The sequence below is a fragment of the Danio rerio genome, chromosome 8, assembly GCF_049306965.1.
Source record: "Danio rerio strain Tuebingen ecotype United States chromosome 8, GRCz12tu, whole genome shotgun sequence".
Lineage (NCBI taxonomy): Eukaryota > Metazoa > Chordata > Actinopteri > Cypriniformes > Danionidae > Danio > Danio rerio.
The window spans coordinates 11,413,520-11,438,761 of NC_133183.1; the positions used below are offsets into that span (position 1 = coordinate 11,413,520).

At 36.6% G+C, this 25,242-nt stretch overlaps 1 protein-coding gene across 6 annotated transcripts in view; it reads left to right on the forward strand.

Moving 5' to 3' along the window:
- Nucleotides 1–1,375: 1,375 nt before the first annotated feature.
- kcnd1 (potassium voltage-gated channel, Shal-related subfamily, member 1) overlaps nucleotides 1,376–25,242 on the forward strand; it is a 137,386-nt gene continuing 113,519 nt past the window's right edge. The window contains exons 1-6 of one of the 6 annotated variants that reach the window (XM_073908937.1): nucleotides 1,376–1,486; nucleotides 5,349–5,463; nucleotides 5,744–5,913; nucleotides 11,177–11,292; nucleotides 12,127–12,206; nucleotides 17,929–19,624. In XM_073908937.1, coding sequence (XP_073765038.1) covers nucleotides 18,510–19,624 — 1,115 coding nt within the window. In that variant the 5' untranslated portion in view covers nucleotides 1,376–1,486; nucleotides 5,349–5,463; nucleotides 5,744–5,913; ... (1 more) ...; nucleotides 12,127–12,206; nucleotides 17,929–18,509. Of the gene's footprint in view, nucleotides 1,487–5,348; nucleotides 5,464–5,743; nucleotides 5,914–11,176; nucleotides 11,293–12,126; nucleotides 12,207–16,671; nucleotides 17,173–17,267; nucleotides 17,339–17,928; nucleotides 19,625–25,242 lie in introns of those variants that run through there. The other 5 variants (XM_017357258.4, XM_073908938.1, XM_005166707.6 and 2 more) reach the window with 5 other exon arrangements.

Genomic DNA, 25,242 nt, shown 5'->3' on the forward strand with positions numbered 1-25,242 from the left:
ATTGGGGAGAGGTCGGGGCTGCAGGCAGGCCAGTCAAGTACCTGTATCCTCTTCCTTCATAGCCAGGACTTTGTATTGTGTGCAGAATGTGGACATTGGAATATATTACTAATTATTTCATGGTGGATAATAAAAAATTATATATATGCAAATGAAGGCAAATTTAGGAGCCCCCTGTAAAATTGTAACTATTTTTCACAAATTATTATTATTATTTTTCTGTGTAAGAGAACAAGAAAACATTTCATAGTATTCCGTGTATTTGTTGTATGGAAAAAGTCTTATTTCTTATTGACATGTTGTCCAATAACATGGCTAATTAACCCATCTCACCTAATTAACCTATTAAGCGTTTGCAATTTAAATGTGCCCTATAATGAAAATATACCAAGGCATAGTAGAATAATAAAAGATCATTATATGGAAATGGGCGTGCAGTGAGCCTCAGGCAACACTGTTTTCATGTAAATTCCACAAGTGTAAAACCCCGGTGGACAACGGGCCAATCAGAAGATAAAACAAACTGTGACGAGACTCACGGGCCATGCCCTTCGCATTTGCATGTAAGCCTATTTTGGGCTATTTGTCCGGACCTGACGACCAGCCATGTCATCAAGCTCTGATCATAAAAAAGCTCTGAGATTGTTAAAGTCCAAATGAACTGGAAGCTGGGATCATTATTTGTTTTCGTATTGTGATGCAGTTTTCAGAGAAACAGAATATTAAATGCGCAAACAGAGGGTGCGGCTTGTTTTTTATACCACAACAACTGAATACAATTGACTTTTCTACTGAATAGTATAGTAAAGTAGGTATTTCATTCAGAAAAATCAGGAACAGGGTTTAAGAAGTGTTATTACAAACAGACACATCCTCCTCCTCACCATTTCTGTTTGTGGTCAAAACTGACAGTTGAACCAGCGTGGTTAAGTATATAGCCCCTTTCACACATACAGACCTTTCCGGAATATTACCGGCAATTTTACAGAAAGGTCTGTATGTGTGAACGAGCCCTTTTTGAAAACACTGGTAATTTATGTTAGCCACTCCCAATAGACCTACCTCAAAATCACATAATCTGACAAATAAACTGAAAACAAACAAGAAGTGCATTTTCAGATTTAAATTAAAGACTAAGGACAAATGTTTTTGTTTTCTTAATGACATGCACAGATGAATTGTTCACCACAAAACTGGCAATGTGAGCTAACAAAATCATATGTTTAGTTTAGAGTTCTTGGGTACTTTAATATGCTCGCCTCTTGCAACAACGATAAGCAACAACGTTTTCTAATGGGAAAACAATGATAATTTTTCTCCCTTATTTCTTTTTAAGTGTACATTTCACTTACTATCTATATGGGACTTTTATTTTGAAAAGGCGAGGACAACGACAGCACGAGGCACGTTCAAACTGGACTCAGGACGCAAAATGCAAGATTTACAGATTACACACTTATTTCTTTTCACTCTGATGAGGCATAAGGTATGTTTAGTTACATCTTTTGTTAATTTATCGTGTTTATTGGGAAATTTGATGTCTATGTTTCCACAAACATGTGACTGCTGAATCTTGTCAAATCACTCAGCTCAACTGTCATGTCTTAATGCAGAGGTTGATATTAATTCCTGACTGTGTTTTATTTGACTATAGTTTCAAAATGCAACACGATAAATCTCTCTGACTCTCTTTTGTCACGTTAAATTATATTTTAGCCTTTATTCTTAACAGATCTGGTGAGAAAAATTTACTTTAATCTGATTTTATATTTGTTGCGTTCAGCGTTTGGCATGCTGTGTATGTGTAAGAGTAGCATGCAATGTTGCCAGATATAGCTGACATTTTCGAACCCAAAAGCTGTCCAAAACCCCACCCAAACAGTCAAAAAATGCCCAAAATATTGGATTATTATTTTTAATCAATTTTAATTTATTTAAATCAGAAATTAACTAAGTTACTTTATTTGTCAGACCTTTTAACCTTACAGCAACAAACACCAACAGTCACAGAACCACAATAGTAAAATTGCAACATAACATCCCAACTGTTCTGTAGATTACACTACCTAATCGCTTATATATTGTTGATTTATTTGTTTAAAGATTATATTTAAATAGTTTAGAAATTCTTTGCGTTATCCTGTAAAATTAAAACAAAGTATTTTAGATGTCCCATTTGCCGTTTTACATTCTTTTAAACACATTGAGCTGCTGCTTGTCAATCAGGCAACGCTTCTGAGTTTGTTCTGGCTGTCAATTCACTATTCTTAAACCTACAGTATGCTGAAGTTGCAAATATTACTAGCCTAAACATAGGCAGTATACCTAACACTTAACACTAGTACCAAAGAGCTTAGAATGACCAAGAGGCGACACTCAATAGAACGTTCCATTGCAACAGCAGCGCCCAGCAACAGCCCTGGAAACCGCAATTTTGGAGTGAAAGTGATCGGCCGTCCATTGGATCTCATTACTGTTGCAATGGCAAGCAGCTGCTTTGTTTTTTATTTATTTATTTAAAAAGCGCATTAAAGCTGAGATATAACCTGAAAGACGACAATACAACACTTGCTATCACAATCATCAGCACTTTTAATAGTTTATTTTACAGACTTATAATATGCTGTTGTTCTAATGGAGTTTTCATTCCAAAATGGCCGCTGTTTCCCAAATTACACTAGAGCGTCGCCTCTTGGTCATTCTAAGCTCTTTGCTAGTACTAGTACACCTAACACTAGTATTTATTATCGAACGTACCTTTACCTGTAGGTAAAAAGTGTAGCTATATATGTACCATATTAACATTCCTAGGATAACAAATTAACAGGAGGATCTCAGGAGAACAAAAGCACGAAAGGAAGAGGAAACACATGGCACAAATTGAGTGCAGATCATTCGTACGTGAGTAGCCAGTGATTTGAACGCACGCGAGGAGTTTTGTCCATGAACAGAGGAAACTGGCGCGTTTGCTCGCTCGTATTACATGAATGCGCTCTCGACTTGTAATACTGCGCTTATGACATTTGTCAGTGAAATATTAATTATTAAATAAAATGCATGTACGTCCATTAGTGTTGGGCAATGTCGACCAATGAGGACCGGCAGGGAGACGCACAATTTCTGATAGATTATCACTCGTTTGCAGGCATTGTGAGTCATGCAAATGCATAGAAACTTAGGGAACTTACCGGGAGACTTGGGATGTCTGAATATCACTTTTAACAACTATAGTGAGACGCAATCCAGCTCTACATCTTTGATAATTTTTCTGACGTGCACTGCTCTCTGTCACTGAAGCTCAGAGGAGCGCATGACAGTAGCTATGTTTCCATCCACCTATTTTATTATTCTATTGCATTTTGCATATGCGCATAAAAAAAAACAGTTGATGGAAACTCCATGATGCGCATACATTTTGAAAATGCGCATAAAAAACTTATGCGCATAACTGAGTAGGATAAACTTTTTATTCGAAAGGAAAAGTTGCACATAAACTACAATGGAAACAGTTTTACCGCACAAACTCCATCATGCGCATTATAAAAGGTCATGTGATTTTGTTAAAAGAGATCATGTGATGCTTAAAATGTGTGTGAATGGACAAAACGTCAGACTGAGCACATTATAAAACATCTGAAATGTTGTTTTGGTCATTCTAAAACGCCTTACCGTTTCAGTATTAGTGTTATTATATTATTAATGACCTTCAGAATCACGAGTGCCTGTGCTCTGCGTCTGACACCTTCAAACGCCACTGCGCGCTCACTGCATGTCAGGATTGTCTTCTGAGGCGCATTCATTTAGAAAAGATTGATGCAGTTTTTACTGTTGATATTTGGCGGCAGTTAATCAGGAAGTGACGATTGTGTTCTCATTGACTCATTGGATGGAAACGCTGCTTCATTCGCACAACTTTTATGAGATAATCCAGTTTTGCGCATAAAGTTCATTCGCATTTTTGGATGGAAACATAGCTAGTGTTTGGCTGTGTGTATGAGGCTCTGCAGTGAGCTTGTGTCTGTGTGTTTGTGTGGTCACCTGATGTGCGTTTTCAGAGGACGGAGGGTTGTTCAGAAATTCTAGGTAAAACTGTGGATGTGAATCATTTTCGTTCTAAAATGCCATTTTAACACTAATATTAAATTAGTGCAAACGGGGCCTGAGTGTGTATTTTTCACAAGTGTGTTTGAGATGGGGACGGGGTGGAGGATTGGCGATGCCGGTTCAGCATCTTGTTGTCTATTGGCCATCGCCGATGGATGTTGGCATCGATCGTCTATCGCCCCAACCCTAACGTCCATTTCGCGAATGTACTGTCTTCTGCCTTTTTTATCTATTTGCCGCTTCTCAGTTCGTTCTGGCTGTCAATTGTGGGGAAAATGATCGATAAAAGTGTCATGATGAGCTCCAGGAAGGCAACAACAACTGAGAGATGTGAATCCAACAGTTTATTGCTCTCTTCTAAAGAAGACTGGGGTATTCCCAGCTTTTATACATCATACTCAGGGTTACATGGGTTATGAATACGTGCAAATATTCAGCTCAGTTAGGCAGAACAATTTTATCCAGTGCTCAAGAATGTCAAGGCGCAACGTCAAGGCGCCTAGTACAGGGACAACTTACAATAAGATAAGACACAGTTAAAAAACAGAATATTTGAAGAGTGACTACATGGATATTTCTTTTAACCGCTGTGAGTTTAACTGCAGGCGCATCGCGTGAATGGGAGTCAGGTTTTGATATAACGTTCCTTCACCTGCTTGCGGGTGGGCTATCGCAGCTTGCACTACACTTTGGTCACTACTAACTGAATAGAGTAAGAGCACACAGTTCCGTTTTGTAAAAAAAATAAATTTTTATAAAATTTGTTTCAAAACCGGCCAAATTTTGTCAACCCGCCTAAGCCATTTTTGTTTAACCACACAATCAAATTCAAAACCACCCAATCTGGCAACACTGCCAGCAATATTCACGACACAAGCCATATATGGTCAATCATGGACCTCCTGATTCTATGGGTATTTTATTAAATGAGTGTATAAATGATTTATTAGAAATGAGTTATTAAAATATTGTTTGAAAATATACCAAAAAACTTTTCTGTTCATTAAACCACACTTGGAAGTTGAAAAAGAAATACATTTCACAGGAAGGCATAAAACATATACATATTCAGCACTATGCTTCTCTCACCTAAAGCCATTATGCGCTGAAACGTTTTAGGAAGTCTCTGGTTATTAAAAACCATGATGTTTATGCATATTTCATTTGGGGTGAGTTTTAGAAGGTTACAAAATGTCATCACTGCTATAATTAGGTATAAAATTACATGTGCTTTGACTTTGTAGACTTGTAGACCTCCTCCCTATGAAGCAGTAGGAGGCTGAAATGGATGTTTTCAGTGCATTCGATTGCTGCTCTCAGGTCCTGGACTCTTTCTGCACCTCCCTGACCTCCTATAAGGTATGAAATGCATCTTTACAACAGAGAAACACTTTAAAAGCTTTCCCAGTAAAGTCAGTGATGCTCTCAGTTCAGCTCGGTTTTACGGCTCTGCTCTGATACATTTCAGACTGTGAGCTGGCAGTGCGTATATGTTGTTTTTAATACCTTATATAGTGCAAACTGGTATTATTTTATTGCTATAATGAAGTGTTTTGCTATGCAGTGGGTGTATTTAAATATAGGTGTAAGCTCAGATTGATTTGGTGTACATTTAGAGCGCATTTTTAACGTATTACAGTATTTTGGCTTCCGTCGTGGAGTGAAATATTGCAGTAAAGTGCAGAGACCTGCAGGAAAGCTTTTCCCCATCTTCTTCAATCATTCATAGAAAGACTCCAGAAGTATGACGCAACGGCTCGCACTGTAATTCCAGCCACTCCGACAATAATTCATCTCTCCATGTGTGCAGTAAGTAACTCGATGTTGTGTTTTTCCTCTTTCTGTTTTGTTGGAAATTTATCCTCATTGCTTTAAAGTCTTGTTGTGGGTTTGAAGGGATATTTTCGATGACTTTTTTGATGAATGTTGCAGTGAGTGCAGTCTTTTAAAGGGATAGTTCACCCAAAAATTTAAATGAGCTTTTTATTTGGTCAATTTTAGCCCATTTAGGGTTAAATTACTTTTTGGTAATGCTGTTGCATTTGCTGGGGGTGTGGGTTAAAAGTAATGATGTTGTAAACCATGTTCAGTTCCCTGCATTCTCAATGCATCGTCAGAAACCTGAGGTTTTATTTTCGTGCTGCCAGTACCATTTATATTGTTTTTACTGTACAAGTAGCTTTTGTCTTGCATTTTATGAAGCACTAAGGACCACGACTTCAGCTCAAAATATCTTCTATGAAGGTGCAATAGGAGATTACCTGTGTGGTAATGTTAGCCTGTTAGCACTGAAAGCTTACTTCCCACCATGCACAATACCAATTAGCTCGGACTAGACAACATCGTCTCGTTGTGGATTTGAACGATATTTTCGATGACTTTTTAATGCATGTTGGAGTGAGCTCTGTCTTTTAAAGGGGTTAATGCACCCAAAAATGATAATTAGCTTTTTATTTACTCGCTTACAGGCAATTACAGTTAACTTTTTTTAATACTTCGTTTGCTGAAGCTGTGGGTTAAAAGTAATAATGTTGTAAATTTTGTTCTGTTCCAGGCATTCTCAATGTATCGCCAAAAGCCTCAGATATTTTTTTTGTCTTGCCTGCACAGTTTATTTTGTTTTTTCTCTCCAAGCGCCAGTAGCCCTTTGACCTGCATTTTAAGAATCACCCAGGATCACGACTTCAGCTAAAAATCTTCCTTGAAGGTGCAATAGAAGATAATGCTAACGTTAGCCTGTTAGCACTGAAAGCTTACTTCTCACCCTGCAAATCACCATTTTTTAAAGTTTTTTAAAGGGATTGTTCACCCAAAAATGAAAATTAGCTTTTTATTTGCTCACTTTCAAGCTATTTAGGTTGACATTTTTCTTAAATATCGTGGCATTTGCTGAGGATGTGGGATAAACGTAAAAATGTTATAAACTATGTTCAGTTCTGTGCATTCTCAATGTATCGTCAGAAGCCTCAGGTATTATTTTCGTGTTGCCTGTACAGCTTATATTGTTTTTACTGTCCAAGTGCCAGTAGCTCTTGATTTTGACTCTTTGACTTTAACTCTTTGTCTTTGACTTGATTTTATGAAGCAACTTGAGCCACGACTTCAGCTAAAAAACTTTTTTGAAGGTGCAATAGGAGATAATGCTAACTTTAGCCTGCTAGCACCTAAAGTTTACATCCCACCTTGCAAATCACCATTCGACGTGCACTGGACAACATCACTGCATTAAAGTCTTGTTGTTGATTTGATCGGATATTTTCGATGACTTTTTGATGAATGTTGCAGTGAGCCCTGTCATTTAAAGGGATAGTTCACCCAAAAATGAAAATGAGCTTTTCGTTCGCTCACTTCCAGGCTAGTTAAGGTAACTTTTTTAATACTCTGGCATTTTCTGAAGCTGTGGGTTAAAAGTAATAATGTCATAAACTATGTTTAATTTCTTGCATCCTCAATGTATCGTCAGAAGCCCCAGGTATTGTTTTCGTGTTACCTGTACAGTTTATATTGCATATTGAAGTACTTGGCATCACTTTATATTGTGGGCTTAATTACTGTGTACGAATATTTAAATGTATCAAATAGTGCAGTTTACATATTATGTATGTTTTAATGTTGTACTTGATTTGCATAAACAGGTAATTGCATCTGTAATTAGTTTTGTAATTACATTGTTGACCCATCCTGTACACCTAAACAACCCTTAAACCTCCTCATACCAACAAACCTGTCCCCAGCCTATTTTCTCCTCAGTACTAACATCATAAATGTTGTGAAATATATATATAACTATATGGATACATTGTACTTACTTTTTTTTGATTGAAGTTAAGGCCAATAACTATAACTTTGAACAAGTATTTGCTAAAAAAAAGACATTTCCAAAATATCCTGTAGATACATCTGACTTGAATATGTCCAAACAATAACACATGTCTTGATTTAAGTATAAAAGGACTAAAGGTTTGCATACTGTTAAAAATGCAGACGTATGAATGAGATCATTTTCATCAAATATATGTATATGCTACAGAACAAAGCTGATTTTTAATAACTGAGCCGTTAGCATCACATTTTTGTGGTCTTTTTTTAGTGTTAATTACCTCTGCTTGTTTCATATAAGACTGAAAGTCTTCCCAATTTAGGATGACATGGTGGTGAGTGTGTGATGTCAGAATTTTATTTTTGGGTGACTTTTACTTGCACAAACTTTTGCGAATCTGTCACGCTGTGACTGTACAAGCAGACAGATTGGGTAATTAGAGTTAGAAAATACACAAAACAAGCCAAATTAATATAACATTATGTAATTTATTAATAAGACAGCATGCCAAAGGCGATAATATGGTGAGCGAATAATCAATCAATGAGGAAAAAAGAAAAGAAAATTACCCCATAATTTACCCGCCCTCAAGCCATCCACAGCTTTTAGTTTGTTCATGCCATTCATGCAATTAACTACTAGCCTATTATTAAGATATTAACTGTTCATTAGTAGTTGATCTAATTTTGCATCTATAATCCTACCCAAAACCTAAACCCAACTTCTACCTTACTAACTATTAATAAAAAACCTTAAAAAATAATCAAAAGCTTATTAGTAGTTAATAAACTAGTAATGGTTCGTTAATACCGTGAATTGTGACATAAGCTAAAGTTTTACCCAAATTTCTTCTGTGAGACGTATACAGTCAGCACCATTTATCTTGCTCTATATGTATTTATAGAACTGTATGTATAACTTTGCAGTAAAATATACAGCAATTTTCACAATGCAAATTCAAAATAAAGTGACACACTGCATAAATACAGTTCATACTGCAGTTAAATACTGTGTCATATACCAAAATCGTTAACAGTGCAGACACCGAAATTCAGTGAGTTTGAGTTTATAAATAAGGGCAGCACGGTGGCTCAGTGGTTAGCATTGTCGCCTCACAGCAAGAAGGTTGCTGGTTCGAGTCCTAGATGGGCCAGTTGGCAATGTGTGTTGTATAGGGCTGGACAGTATGGGCAAAAAATCATATCCTGGTATTAAGGAGGAATGACTGTATACGATATATATCCGGTATTTTCCCATAAATGGTTACTTGAGAGCTAAAACCTTTAGTAAAACTTTAATAAACATTTTTTGAGCAAAATATAATTCAAACACAGAGGTTTCTCTCCCTGTAATTATCATCATTATAATTATCATTCTTATATTCTCATTTGGTTAAAGAGTAGCTAACAGCAAGATATTAAAATAGAAAAAGAAATGTTTGGCAGACAAATGCTGTGCAAATGTTTTTTTTTATTAAGTTTTAATAATCGTTTAAAACTGTTTGTATTCTAGGCAAACACACAAATCAAATCAAATCTTCCAGTTAAGGGGCTAAAATAAATAAATCATTTAAACAGAATAAATAAATAGATAAATAAATACAATGATTAGAATATAATCGGAATTGAAGTCAATATGCAATAACAGACCAGAACGCAGAGCTAAGTGTGTTATAATGTAAATGTAAAGACGAGACCGTCATGTAATAAATACTGCACTCATAATCAGTGAATATAAGGTGGTTTCACTTTCAAAATGCGGTATAAATTTGTCCCGTTTTGGCGTTTTTTAAATTCTTTTGAACACATTCAGGTGCTGCTTGTCAATTTTACAAGGCTTCTACGTTTGTTTTTGCTGTCAACTGCAAAAGAAATGATTGATAATAAACCGCTGTGACAGCTGCAAGCGCTATGTGACATGCTTGCACGCAAGGGGGAGTCAGATTTCGATACAACACCGGCACTGCATGCTCCTCCATGTCGCGTGTGATGATGGGTCATTCTTGAACAGTTTGTTCATATTTAACAAATCTTTTGTATGACTCAAGGAGAGAATCATTCATTCGAACAAGCGCACATTTGTGCAAGAGGAGTGGAGTGGTCTGGACGTGTGGCCTCAAACCTTATTGATAAGAACGATATTGGATAATTCCACAATGCTTTGGGGAATCATATCAATATATCCCCAGAACTCAATATACCGCCCAGCCCTAGTGTGCAGTTTGCATCTTCTTCTCATGTTTGCCAGGGATTCCTCCGAGTGCTTTGGTTTTCCCCACAGTCCAAAGAAATGCACTATAGGTGAATTGGAATAGCTGAATTGTCCATAGTGTATGAATGCTTCCCAGTATGGGTTGCGGCTGAAAGGGCATCCACTGCATAAAAAATATGCCGGAATACTTGTTGGTTCATTCCACTGTGGCAACCTCTGATAAATCAGTGACTAAAGCGAAGGAAAATGAATGAATGAATTTGAAAATAAGAAATACTTTTGTTACAGTGACTCATCATTTCACTCCTTAAGGCAGGGATGACCAAACTCGGTCCTAGAGGGACCAAAAAATTAAGTTCCAACCCCAGTCAGACACACCTGGGCTAGCTAATCAAGCTCATACTATGCTTTCTAGAAACATCTCTGCAGGTGTGTTTAGGCAAGTTGGAGCTAAAATCTTCAGGACATCGGCCCTCCAGGACCAAGTTTGGACACCCCTGCCTTAGGTGTCAAAGGCATCAACCCTTTTGTGGCATATGGGTTAGTTCCTTGTCAGATTTATGCAGTTTTTGGAGCTTCAAAAACTATACAACTATATTACACGGCATTGAAAAGCCTGGGTGATCTTTAAAAGTACTTCGTCTGACAGAAGAAAGTCATACTGATGAGTTAATTATGGGGCAATTTTCCTTTTTTTGGGTGAACTAGTCCTTTAATGTGAACATTCTGACCATTTCAGAGATGTCCCATACAACTCAAAGCAAATATAAACTGACATCCATTTTTTTTATCCAACCTACTTGTGGTTTTCCACCTCATTGCTTCATCACCCTCAGTGATTTATTGATGTTATCATGCAGATCTGCTCATGCTCTGCCACCCTTGTGTTCTCCATGTCCTAATTTGATTCTAATAAGCCACAATAGATAACATCTAAAATCTCACAAATTACTGTGTGTTTGATTTTCTGGATGCACAATAACACCAGCACAGCTTTGTTCTCTTTATTTTTAAACTAACCTCTTCCTGTTTTGTTCCCAGGATTCCTTTTGTAGACTCCGAGTGTAACACATCCATCGATTGGAGGATCCAGGAATCAATTCTGCCATCTTCTTGGCTTACTTCACTCTATCCCAGCATGCTGGAGTTCCTCTTATGTGAGAGACTACAGTTTTTTCTCTCCATCCTGTATATATGGAAACCGCAATATTTCCACAGAAAACAATCGTTACGGCTTGAAAACTCCTTCAGTTCGATCCTCATAACTAATGCCATCATTGGGAATTACAGAAGCAACTATTTCTTGCTTCAAGTAGGCTTTGGAGGCCGCCAAGAGAGCGTTTCATTTTCAACTGAGGCTTGATCGAAAGTATTAGACGTGCCAGAGGAGACTATAAATTTGCAGTGGAGATAAAGTAATTTTTTTTGTGCCACTAGTGGATTCAAATGGAATTGCAGATCCAGTCAATCAGTCCCTAACGTGACAATTCACTGGGAAATTTAATGCCTGCTCTATAATTGAAACCAGACAATGTTTATGAGCATGTGTGTACAGTCTGCCATTTTATTAAATGGTGGATTCCACAGGGTAAACAAGGCAGATATAAATACCAATGGAATTAATTCTATTTTAGCTGGGGTACAGCATGCGTGTGTGTTGCAGCAGTGGAAAGCGCAGTCGTTATAAATGCTGAATGAATGTCAGTCTGCTGAATTCAGCCTTTGTCCTCATGAATAATACAGTATGCTGACTAAAGGACAGTTTGTGCATGTAAACTAGCGGTTGACCGGTATAGATTTTCAATTCAATACTGATATTATCTAGAAAACAACAGGGCAGATGGATGATTATATAGAAACAATTAAAGAATTGGCCACACCTACCATATTTTTAGTTTTACATTTTAAGCCAATATAACTGCAAAACTGCACACATAATTGAAGCTAAATATTAAAACCAATTAAAATGCTTTATTCTTTATTTGTTATAGATTGAAGCTCTTCACAGTCGACTCTTGTGAATTGTCAACAGCTTTTGTGGTTCATGCAGGGATGTTCTTTTTTTTAATTGGTATGTATGCATTCTTCACATATTGTAATATTCACATATTTACACTAACGTATATATATCAATTTTGAATTTAAAACAATATAATAGTTACAAAACGAATGAAATAAAAAATTCATTCAACAAAATGAAATAACAAATCAGTTCTTTGAAAACTTTAAAAGAATATTTGATCCTAAATCTAAAAAACCTTTAGTATATTTTAGTAAGTGTACTTTTTTCTTGCTTTTATTCTCTCCATAATTAAAAAATATATATTTGTACAGCAATGTTCTGTTGTCAGTAATATTTTTATAAACTTTAATAGGTAGAACTGTGAACAAAAGCAAGGGATGCCTCAAGGTTTGATTGAAGAAACATCTTGAATGTTTATAAAAATCTTTATAATCATTAAAATAATTTATTAAAATAATTAGATTAATATTAGTGATATGACGTAGTTCCGGAAACTTCCTACTTCTATGTTAATCTGTCTAATTTTACGATTAGTTTCTTTTGACTGCCCCCTAGTGTTGGACGATATACAAAATTTTCAGATCGCCAAATCGTCCCCCTGTGAGATCTCCGATATCGGGGTGCAATAGTGTAATGTGTACTTATTTGTTTCACAGAAATAGTTTCGTTTTAGACATAGAATATTTTTTGACTGTAGGCCTACAGATGAAACTTTTCACTGAGCTCAGTAAAATGTTCTTTAATTAGTTAATAATAATCAGTTCAATAAATCGTTAAAGCCAAAACGAATGGTAAAATGCAGGTTGAAATGTAATTTAATGTATATAGGCTAGTTTAAACAAATAAAATATACATTTAGGGTCTGTAAATAAATATAGGCCTAACATTTTTTAACTAAATAAACAGGTTATTTTTTTAAACAAATGCGCATGTCTGTGTTTATCATTTCATCGAGTTAAACATAAATAAGACACAAATATTCTGAGTATTTAAAGAAGCAGACAATGCATGCACTGAAAAAATAGGCTATAGGCCACCTTAACACTTAAATAGGCTTTTGATAACGGATATAAATAAAAGATAAATAGTTTTTTTTTTGTGAAAACAAGAGAGAATCTTGCAGGAGTGCTGTCTCAAATGACCAATGATCATATATTACCGCAAAACATTTTATTCCAGAAGATTTATGCTGGTTTCAGCTTAGTTCATTCATTTTCTTTTTCGTTTGTTTCATTTTTTACAAAAAGTTTCTGTCAAAGTTGCAAATTAATTTGCTGTGAGATGTGGCTGTGTCCTCAAGTGCAGTGCTCGATTCAACTGCTGCTGAGAAAGAGAGAGAGTTGGTCAAGTGATGTTGATGCACACACCTGAAGCTGTCAAATTATTTGTGGTTCATTTATAATTAATGATGAAGATTAAAAATAATAATACTTTTTATTTTATTCAGAAATGTAAGTAAAACATGAAATGGGTTTACTTCGATGCGAAACGAGCTAAATATCGTCTTTAAAATCACAAGTCTCAGCTATCTGTGATATCTTTGCCTATCGTTGATACATAATACTATCGTCTATCGGCACAACCCTACTGCCCCCTGTCGTTTAAAAAAAAATAATTTCATTGGTGAACCCGTCACGTATAAAAGCCTCATCCGTTTCGTGAGGTTAGCGCACGTCAGTGGAGGTTTGCAACGAGGCTCCAGACGAAAGTATAAATCAGCCTTGACACACCCAGTTTAATGAATCTCGCGAGTACACCACGAGTCTCGTAACAAGAAGTAACCGATCAGCTTTATACTTTGTAATATAATATATTTTAAAGACTGTCAATTTAGAACACTGCACGTTTTAACAATTGACTATGGTTTATACTATTTTTGTGTGTCTAGGTGTTGTGACATGTTTATTATGTATTATGTTTCATTTATTATTATAATCATTTTTATTATATATAAATATATTTATATTTTTTACTTTGTCTAATGCTGTGTGTCTTGACCAGGACTCCCTGGTTGAAGAGATTTTGTATTTCATTGGGACATTCCTGGTTAAACAATTAAATTAATAAATAAAAATATATACTCATACTCATTTCGGTAGACTAATTATCTCAGACAAACACAGAACACCCAAACACTGCAGTGCTTTGTAATTGTCTCCATGAATAAAATTTGTGTGACACTAGTATAAAAATCTAGAATAACACAATAACATCAACAAAAACTGTAAAAAATGTTTACCACAGTCACCCAAAATACAAAAAAAGAAATGAAACAAATGTACATATATTGACAAACTGATGATCCGTGGCCCATCTTTGCTCCTAAAGGACTAGGCCTGTCTTGGATGCTGCTTTTTTTTTTACCAAATCTTAATTACATTCACCTGTTGACATCACCTGTTTCAAATCACATAATTTAATTAATTTGCCTAGTTAATAGCCCTAAACTGCTCCTGTCTCACCTTTTTTATGTGTTGCATGAACCAAATCTAAAATATGTGTTTATTTAAAAAAACAAAAATCAAAAGAAGCACATTAAATAATGTGCTGTTGTATTGTCTGCAAAAAAAAAAAAAAACAAACAAAATAAAAAAAACTTCAAAGTACATTTAGAAATCACTTCTTTCTTTTTTTAATTGTGTTTTTTATAATGTCCTAACTTTTTCTGGGTTAAGGTTGTAATATATATTTGCTATATTTGATAAAATGATAAATTCAGTCAAGTGTGTACAAATGTTTCACTGATAATTAATAAATTATGACATTTTTTTTTATCAGAAATCAGGTCTAAGAGGAAGTTTTTAAATGTAATACAGCCTAATTTTTATTCTCTCTTATATTTTTACCAAGATTTACAGAAAACATTTAATTCAGTGTAACAGACGTTTATAGACGAGAAAATAGTTTAATGCATATTTATTTATTTTCTTTTCATCTTAGTCCCTTTATTAATATGGGGTCGCCACAGCCGAATGAACCGACAACTTATCCAGCATATGTTTTACTCAGGGGATACCCCTCCAGCTGCAACCCATCTCTGGGAAACACCCATAAACTCCCATTCACATACATACACTATGGACAATTTAGCCTACCCAATTCACCTGTACCGAATGTCTTTGGACTGGGGGAAACCGAGCACAAGGAGGAAACCCATGTAAACACGGGGAGAACATGCATACCAACTGACCCAGCCAAAGCTTGAACCAGCGACCTTCTTGCTGTTAGGCGACAGCACTACCCACTGTGCGACCATGCCGCCTGGTTCATGCATATTTATAACAAAAATGATTTGACATTTAAAGACTCTATTCAAAGAATAAATTGCATCCCCGAAAAACTAATTACTTCATACCTTGCCACTAGCCATCAAAACACAAGCTTTTACCCATTTGTCATCAAGGTCTTAATCATTTCAAATCACTTTTATAATTATTCTTCTTCATATTTGATAATTAAACATTATTTTTCCTCAATGTTATAGTAGACAATTTACTTGCATTCATAATATAGTTTCAATCACCAAATGATGGGATGGGATGGGACGGGACGTCTCATCTTTGACACAGAGAAATTGTTATTGTCTATTATTATTATTATTATATTATAAATTATATAAATTATTAATGTAAACCTCTTACGCATCTCAACTGCAATACTTACAGTTTTTTGTCTTATTTCAAGTACAAAAATATCTAAAACATTTTTTAATCGAGAAGCATTTTTATCGACAAACAAAATATGTGGTTTTATATTTTTAGGAATAATAAGTTAAAATTTAGTGTGTTTCCTCTAAAACAAGCGAAATAATCTGCTATTAGGGTAAGTAAAATGATCTTTTTTTCAGTTTGGAATAAGATTATTTTACTTACCCCGTCGGCAGATTTAGCTTGTTTAAGGGGAAAACTCACTTAATTTTATCTGATCATTCCTAAAAAAAATAAAATAATTTTTGAACTTGTCTATAAAAATGCTTCTTAATAGATAAAATAAAATTGTAATAGGATCATTTTACTTAGCCCAATAACAGATTATTTTGATTGTTTTTTTAATCATTATTTTTTAGGGGTTTTCGCCTTTATTGATAAGACAGTGGAGATTTACAGACAGGAACGTGTTGGGAGCAGTGGTAGGGAAAGGATCGGCAAAGGACCTTGAGTCGGGAATTGAACTTGGGTCGCTGCGAGCACCTGGGTGCGGCTATTGGCGCCGACTATTTTGTTTGTTTTAAGGAAAACTCACTAAATTTTCACTCAATTTCTGCAAACAAAACAGTCTTTCACTTGTCTACAAATGCTTTTTGATTTAAGATTAAAAAATATGTATATATTGACTAGAAACAAGACAAACTCTTAAGAAGCAAAACCATTTTTTACAGTGTCCCAGACAGAGCTTTTAAAGATTTTGATGACTTCTTCAACAGTTTTCCTTACAGCCCAGTTCCAAAAGTGGGATGGCATCCCATTGTGCTCGCAAGCAATTGAGGAAACTGAAACAAGAATGAATTTCTGCTGCTGCTCCTACTGCTGACAGAGGTGTAGCAGCATAAAAGGATCTGTTGAAAGAGTAGAGGATGCGATGTGCCTGAATGCAGTAAAGTCGCAATAAAGGGCACAAGTAGATTGTGTGATCTAGTATTGTCAGGTTGTGTGAAACCTGAGCTTTCGCCTCGTTCTCTATGACCCGTTGTAGAGCAGGATGCATTTGCAAGAGATATTAAGCTTTAAATGGATGTGTATAAGTGTAGAGAGAGAGAAAGAGGGTGGGGAGGTCGAGCAAGCAAATAAGAGAGATTGAGAGAAAGGGAGAGAGAGGGAAGCAGCGCACGAATGCAACAGAGCAGCGGAGGAGAGGAAATAGAGAGAGAAGGAGGACTAGGCGTTACGCTCGCTCCTTCACAAGCTGCCTGCGAGATGCCAGGACTGCTGCAGAGAGATTGCCGTTTCTTTCCTTTTTCTTTCTTTCATCAGCTTTGTGTTGCGGTGAACTCTTCATCCTCTCGTCTGTCTCGGAGGTAACAAGTCTCTGCAAGACAAATCATTACTTATTGTCTCCGCTGGCAACTTGCTTGACTTTTATTTTTTTTTTTTTATCTTCTGTTATTTACAGCTCTCATCGATTTCAGGAGTCACTTTACTGACGTGCATGTTAGGAAATCCAGAAGCACTTGTGTTAGCTTTGTGAGTCTGTGTGAAGCTGCATTGATGCTGAAGTGAAAACCCCCAGAATTTACTGTTGTACGTGCATGTTCTTGCGCATGGTGCAGGAGGTGTAGAGTAATGCGTTATTGATTTTTGATTGTGAGGAGCATGTTGTGTGCATTATGTTGGGACTGGGCTGGGTCACCTGTTCTCTGCGTGGACCCTTGAGGGGAACAGCCGCCGAGCGGGTATGTGATAGTGCCCTAAAAAGTTTCTGGAGGTTTTAAATAGTATTACGCTGAAGCATTTAGATGCAACAGGACGTTAAAAGTGGGAAACACATTTATGGAATTGCATTTCTATTTCATTCATTAATGAAGGTGTTTTTAAAGAACGTTATTTACATAAATGTGCATGTGTGTCTATTTAAATATGTTTTCATGATGGCATCTCTTTTTTCCATGCAGTGCAAAGCATGAATGACTTTAGCGTGACAGATCTCATAAACAGACTGTGAAGCTTGTTTATTTAAACAGTCTCTGACCTAAAGCTAGCTGGTGAAAGTAGCTACGGTGTCCCATGTTGCTTTCAGACGTCATCTAAGGTTTTGTTGTGTGCTTTTATGACAGGTGCATGAAGAAACGGCCCTACATGGAGTCCAGGTGCCTTTGGTTGTGAGATCTGAATGTCTTCTGTGCCTCTTGTGAAGACTGAAGAAAGGAAAGGAAATAAATAAATAAATGCAATTCTTTAAAAAGGAGCGAGAATGCCTACAAATGGGTTGCAGTAGTGGAGATATAGTCTCTCGCTAACTTTGGAAAGCTTCATCACAAACTAAGAAAAATTTGAAACGGCACAGCGCAGCAACAAATCAGTATTCTCCTACAGACCCCTGAAAGAAATGGCCAAGTGGGTTAACCCTTTATCTGGCTGAGTTGACTCTTTAGGCAGCCACAATCTCCAAACAAAACAGGGTAATTTTGGAATGTTTTTTGATATATGGAGATCCTAAGATGGAAATTTGACGGCCTTCAATTTTGGTAGCAGATAATAAAAACCTACACTTTCTAGTGTATCGCAAGCCGAAGTATACATAACTAACAAATCTGAGATGCTCAGCTCGGATGATTAGCTCGAAAAGACTCCGAAAATCTTCTCAGGTCTGACTGGCGTTTTCCTGCTTTAATTCGTTGACAACGTTTCGTTAAAGATGGCTGCCGGAGTGGCAACATGGCTACCGTTTGCCAGGGCAGCAGCCGTTGGCTGGCTTCCCCTGGCCAAGAAAACCATGCCCAAACCACCAATAGACAAAAAAAATCGCAACGATGAGATCCTGTTTGTAAATGTGAGCGGACTCCGCTTCCAGACATGGAAAAACACGCTAGACCGATATCCCGACACTCTGCTGGGCAGCTCGGAAAAGGAGTTTTTCTACAACGAGGACACTCAGGAGTATTTCTTCGACCGGGATCCAGAGATGTTTCGCCACATTTTGAACTTCTACCGAACAGGCCGGCTTCACTACCCCCGGCAGGAGTGCATTCAGGCCTTCGACGAGGAGTTGGCGTTCTACGGCATCGTGCCGGATATTATCGGAGACTGCTGCATGGAAGAGTACAGGGACCGCAAGAAAGAAAACCAGGAGCGTTTGGCAGTAGACACGGAGGCGGAGATGGCGACAGACACCCCTCTGCCGCCACACAGCACGCATCGGGAACGCTTGTGGCGTGCGTTCGAGAATCCCCACACTAGCACCATGGCACTGGTTTTCTACTACGTCACCGGTTTCTTCATCGCCGTCTCAGTCATAGCAAACGTAGTAGAGACCGTCCCATGCCGACCGCTCAAAGGCAGCAAGAAAGACTTGCCATGCGGAGAGAAGTACTCGCTGGCGTTTTTCTGCATGGACACGGCCTGTGTGCTCATCTTCACCTTCGAGTACCTCATGAGGCTTTTCGCCGCCCCTAGCCGCTGCAAGTTCATGCGTTCAGTCATGAGCGTGATTGATGTGGTCGCCATCATGCCCTACTACATCGGCCTTGTCATGCCAGAGAACGAGGACGTGAGTGGTGCGTTCGTCACACTAAGGGTGTTCAGAGTCTTCCGGATCTTCAAGTTCTCCCGTCACTCTCAGGGCCTGCGGATCCTGGGTTATACCCTGAAGAGCTGTGCGTCTGAGCTGGGCTTCCTGCTGTTTTCCCTCACCATGGCTATCATCATATTTGCCACCGTCATGTTCTACGCTGAGAAAGGCACCAAGGGAACCAACTTCACCAGCATCCCAGCCTCCTTCTGGTACACCATAGTCACCATGACAACGCTTGGGTGAGTCCATTCTGCTTTTTGTGTGTGTTATCTGCAGCTTGTGATGTTTCCAATTGGTGTTTTATACACACAGAGAGGGTTTCTGTGTTTGTCTGGATTGCAGTGAAGCGGGTTCCATGTAGATGAGATCCATTAAGAAGTTTATGGAAAATTCCCAAGCGATCCAAACCACTTACTGCTTCATTGCTCATTTATGATGCTGACAGTGTTCTTATATAGAAGTTCTACCAAAAGTTTTGTGGTGATGGTTTTGTCTTTATAGCTGTTGTGTAAATAGCCTTACAGGTTTCTTTTAAATTTTCTCTCTCTGATGCATCTAATTGGTTGTCAGCGTTCATGTTTGGTATTGCAGAATATTTTTTATTATTTTGCTGTCTCTATATATAGCTTTCAGTTTCTATAAATATTTTATTATTATTATTATTATTATTAAACATAATAAACAAACTTTTTGTCTCCCCATTCCAGTAATACAGTTGCTTGTTTATGTTAAAAACACACATTTTCCCAAGTGATCCAAACCACTTACTGTTTCATTGCTCATTTGTTATGCTGACAGTGTTCCCATATACTGCAGAAGTTACTATAAAACTTGGTCTGCATATCTTTTGTGTATATATATATATATATTTATGTTAGTGCTGAACAAAGATTAATCGTGATTAACCACATCCAAAATAAAAGTTTGTTTCGACCTAAGATATTTATGTATATTCTATATATAAATCTAAAACACACATATAATAAAATAATAATAAAATAATAATTATAAAAGCGAACAAACAAAATAATATATATAAACGTTTTCTCAAATAGATGCATGCATGTGTGTACTAATATATACATAATAAATATACAATAAATATTACATATTTATTTTGTACGTGATTATTTTTTGCCCAGCTCTATTATATATATATATATATATATATATATATATATATATATATATATATATATATATATATATATATATATATATATGATACTACATTTAGTTCAATGGCATAGTCGTTAGTATAAAAAAGAAAATCAAACACAGAGTCTCACAAACCTTTCTGTAGAAGGAACTACTTTATTCGACTACTCATTCACGTCTGCAGCTGACGATCAGAACAGCAGAAACTGTTGCTACTACTTCAACGTCACTTTAGAGCTAGTATTTGATGATTTTCTAAAGTGATGACAAAACAGGTAATTTTTGCTCACATTTTAAGATTATTAGGTTGAACGGCATGAACTGCCACTAGTCTATAGAGACTTCCTCGTATTTCTCTGTTGCAATTGGGATTTTACAACAATTAACCTGGAAAAAGCCGGAACAAAGCAAACACTACCAGTTTCTGTGGTATAAATACAGCACTAAAAATACTAAAGAGACTTAGAATGTCACTTACCTGATTTAGAACGATTTGTTCCACTGTAGTTTGAAACTTTCGCTGAGAAAATGCTGTTTTTCTCCCCTAAGGACTTATTATGCAGTCTCTGTCGCCATCTTGTGGCGGAACATCAACCGTCACTTTCTTTCCTCTGCTCAGAAAAGCTGATGGTGGCTGATGCACTAAATTGCATGCTCCGAAATTATAAATATCTAAATAGACACCATCCTTATAAAAAACTGCATAGTTGCAGTCTCAATACTACATCCTCGACTAAAAAAAGCCTTAAAAGTACATTATGTTGTCCAACAGCTGCAATATTTGTCAAACTGTAGAGTGTCCTCTGCTTTTCTCTGTATGTGGGTGGAGTAATACGTAATACACAAGGGTGAAGGGTGAAAAATACAATAGTATCTAGATGCAGCCTTTTTGATGCAAGCTGAGATTGCATCACTCAGCGATGCAATGTCAGACACAATGCACTCAAAGAAGTGAGTGACGTCGCTGTGACGGGTAGGGTTCGGGGTGGGGTTAGGTGAGCCCATTAAAAAGCATTGGATGCAGCTCAGATTGCACTGCACCAGGTCTGCATCTAGACCCCTCTCGAAAAATATGGATTTTAATATATATTTTTCTCCATATGTTATTTGTTCCATGTAATTATTATTATTATTAATATTAATATTAATATTATTATTATTAGTATTTATTTATTTATTTATTATTATTATTATTATTATTATTAATTCAATAAAGTAGTATTTATTCAATTTCAGTATTAATATTATTTTTATTATGTGAAACAGTATATATATATATATATATATGTAAACAAACAAACAACATATAATTAACTTTTTTTTATTTGCATAAATCACCTGAATTTATGTTGAAAGGTTCCAGAAAGCCTTCTATTCCCTCAGTTATGTCCTGAATCAATGTATGTTTCTCTGTAGTGAATGATTTGCTCATAAACCGAGCTGTAAATGAGTTATGCGTTGTTTCTGCACAATGGTCTTCAGCCACGTTTCTGCCCATTGGTTTGCTGTCAGGCTTTAGGGAGTAGAAATGACAGAGTCCAGTTTTCTCTTGTTCATTGATACAGTTTAATCCCTCAGCGTGATGGATGAAGAGTGGAACGCTGTGTCACTGCGCTCCAGAGTAGAGGATGAGGAGGATAGATGAAGAATTGTCCATTTGTGTGCGCGTGTGTGTATTTCTTCAACTTTCTCCTGAAGCATTTGGCTGTTTTGCAAAATATCATTTCTTTTTGTTGTTGTTGGGTAGAAAACACCCACACAGATGCAAAGAGAATAATTCAGATGTTGCACAGTATCGTGTAGCAGATTATAGCACATGTAGGCTGAGTTTGGAATGTCATACTATAAACATACTACTATTTTTGCTAAATGCACTGCTATAGTATGCCTATGTTAGATTTCTGAATGGAAGACCTGAATGAGTGCAGAAAAAAGTACACCACATACAAAGGGCTTGAATTGAACTTCCATGGCTTGTGTTACAAATGTAAAGACATCATTATCTACTGGTTATTCTATACCAATGCTGCTGTTTGAACCGGTGTGAGGCAAGACTCTTGATTCCACATGCATTTTCCGTGATTCAGTCTTAAGCTCTTTATGTATAGTTCACTTTGATTTTTTACACTATAAAAGCAATTGAATTTTTAAAGGATGGTTCACCCAAAAATAGAAATGACCACATCATTTACTCTCCCTCATGTGGTTTGCAACCTCTATGAACTTCTTCTGTGTTCTTGAACACAAAGGAAGATGTTGCTAGCACTTATCAACTGCCATAGTAAGAAAAGATGGAAACTAATAGGTGCCAACAGCTAGCATTTTTCAAAATATCCTCTTTTGTGTTCAATAAAAGAAAGAAACTCAAATATTTTGAACAAGTGAAGGCTGTGTAAGTAATGGCAGAATTAAAACTTTTGGGTGAACTCTACCTCTTTAGCTAGGGAAATGGGGTTTGACATTTAAAGTTACAATTCAAATGAATTGACATATGCAGTGAGTGAAGTGTAAAGACTTGGGATGTCCAGATCCGATTACGTGTTTGGAAATCGGGCCCGATCACACGGTTTCAGACTCGATCGGAAACGGACATTACCTCCCGATCTGGACTCGAATATATATGCGTATAAGTTAGCTATGCAACAATTATAGATTTTGGTTGTATGATTATAGGATTATAGTATGATTTCACGGTTATTATGCATTCATTCATTTCAAACCCCACTAGTTTAAAAAATAAGATGAAAACTTCTTATATTTTGCAGTGTTATTTATTGCTGCTCAGTGACTAATACAGCACAAAATTATATATAAAAAACAAAAAAACAATAGTCAATTTCTCTCTTTGTGCTTAAAAATAAGTGAATGTTTTTGACATTTAAACAGAAATAATTTTACACTGTAAATAAATGACAGAACGTTCATTCATTCATTCATTTTCTTGTCTGCTTAGTCCCTTTATTAATGCGGGGTCGCCACAGCGGAATGAACCGCCAACTCATCCAGCACATTTTTACGCAGCGGATGCCCTTCCAGCCGCAACCCATCTCTGGGAAGAATCCACACACACATTCACACACACACTCATACACTACGGACAATTTAGCCTACCCAATTCACCTGTACCGCATGTCTTTGGACTGTGGGGGAAACCGGAGCACCCGGAGGAAATCCACTCAAACGCAGGGAGAACATGCAAACTCCACACAGAAATGCCAACTGAGCCGAGGATCGAACCAGCGACCTTCTTGCTGTGAAGCGCCACTGCCTCGCCCTGTCTTAAACATAATAGTTTAATTTTATAACTGTGAATAGTCATATTCTGAAGTCAACATTGTACTGTGAATTAACAAACATGATATATTGAAAGTCTCTTCAAGTCCACCATACTACAAAATTGAGCAGCATTTTAAGCAACAGTAGACCTACACTTAGTCCTAATATTATTCTTGTTGTTTTACCATATGTTTGAGAATTAACAATAATAATAGGCTAATCATGTTAACCTTTATTTTACATTTACAAAATTGTGAGAAAGAATTGTGATCTTGATTTTAAGAAAAAAAAAAAAAAACGTGATTCACATTTTTTGCCAGAATCGTGCAGCCCTAATCTGCAGCCAGTATAGCGGACGGGTTTAGATATCAAATTTGCATTATTGTTAATGATGACCTATATCTGGTCTTCCTGTGCATTATGTAAATGTGTGAAATACCATATTACTCACAATATTTAAGCTTATCGTGCAAATGTCAGGAGCTGTGTAACAACCCTTTCAAGCAATACATCATACTGCTTACATGATCATCACGCACACGTGTGTATATTACCTGCTATCAGGTTTTCAGCAGTTTTTCATTAAATGACAGGCGCACTTTATACATTAATCTTCAGTGGTTTCTCCAGGGATGCTGAACATTGGAAGAGAATGATAACTGGATCTGAGGAGAAGCCTCTATATTTTATATAAAACTGTGTATACAGTATATTGAACTGTGTATATAATACGATCTCTTCCACCTGTTATGGAAAGCCAAATGTATAATCTCTATTATATTATTAGATTTGCCGATCTCATAAAGGCGGCGCTATAACAGATGGTTCTCATTAATGTTAGATGTCTGTGCATGTATATTGAAGTGGATCAAAAACGTATTTCAAGAGAAGATGAATGCGTTGTTCAATAGTTTTAGGACAACTTTGACAAAAGGTTTTCATCCACTTCAGCTGACTAGTGACTTCTATATACAGTATATATAAAGTAGTGTGAAAAAGTGTTTGCCCCCTTTCTGTAACCTAAATGTTTCGGATCATCAAGAAGATTTAAATAACACAAGTGAACACATCATGCAGTTTTGAAATGAAAGTTTTTAATATTGAAGGAAAACAAAATACAAAACGACATAGCCACCCTTAGCAGCAACCAAACATTTTCAATAACTTGCAATGAGTCTGTTACAGTGCTGTGGAGGAATTTTGACATGCTCAACTTGGCAGAATTTTAGTAATTCAGCCACATTGGAGGGATTATGAACCGCTTTTTTTTTAAGGTCATGCCACAGCATCTCAATCAGATTTAGGTCAGAACTTTGGCTAGGCCACTCCAAAGTCCATTTAGTTTTTCCTCAGCTATTAGGAAGTTGAATTGCAGGTGTGCGTTGGATCCTTGTCTTGTTGCAGAAACCAAGTTCACTTAAGC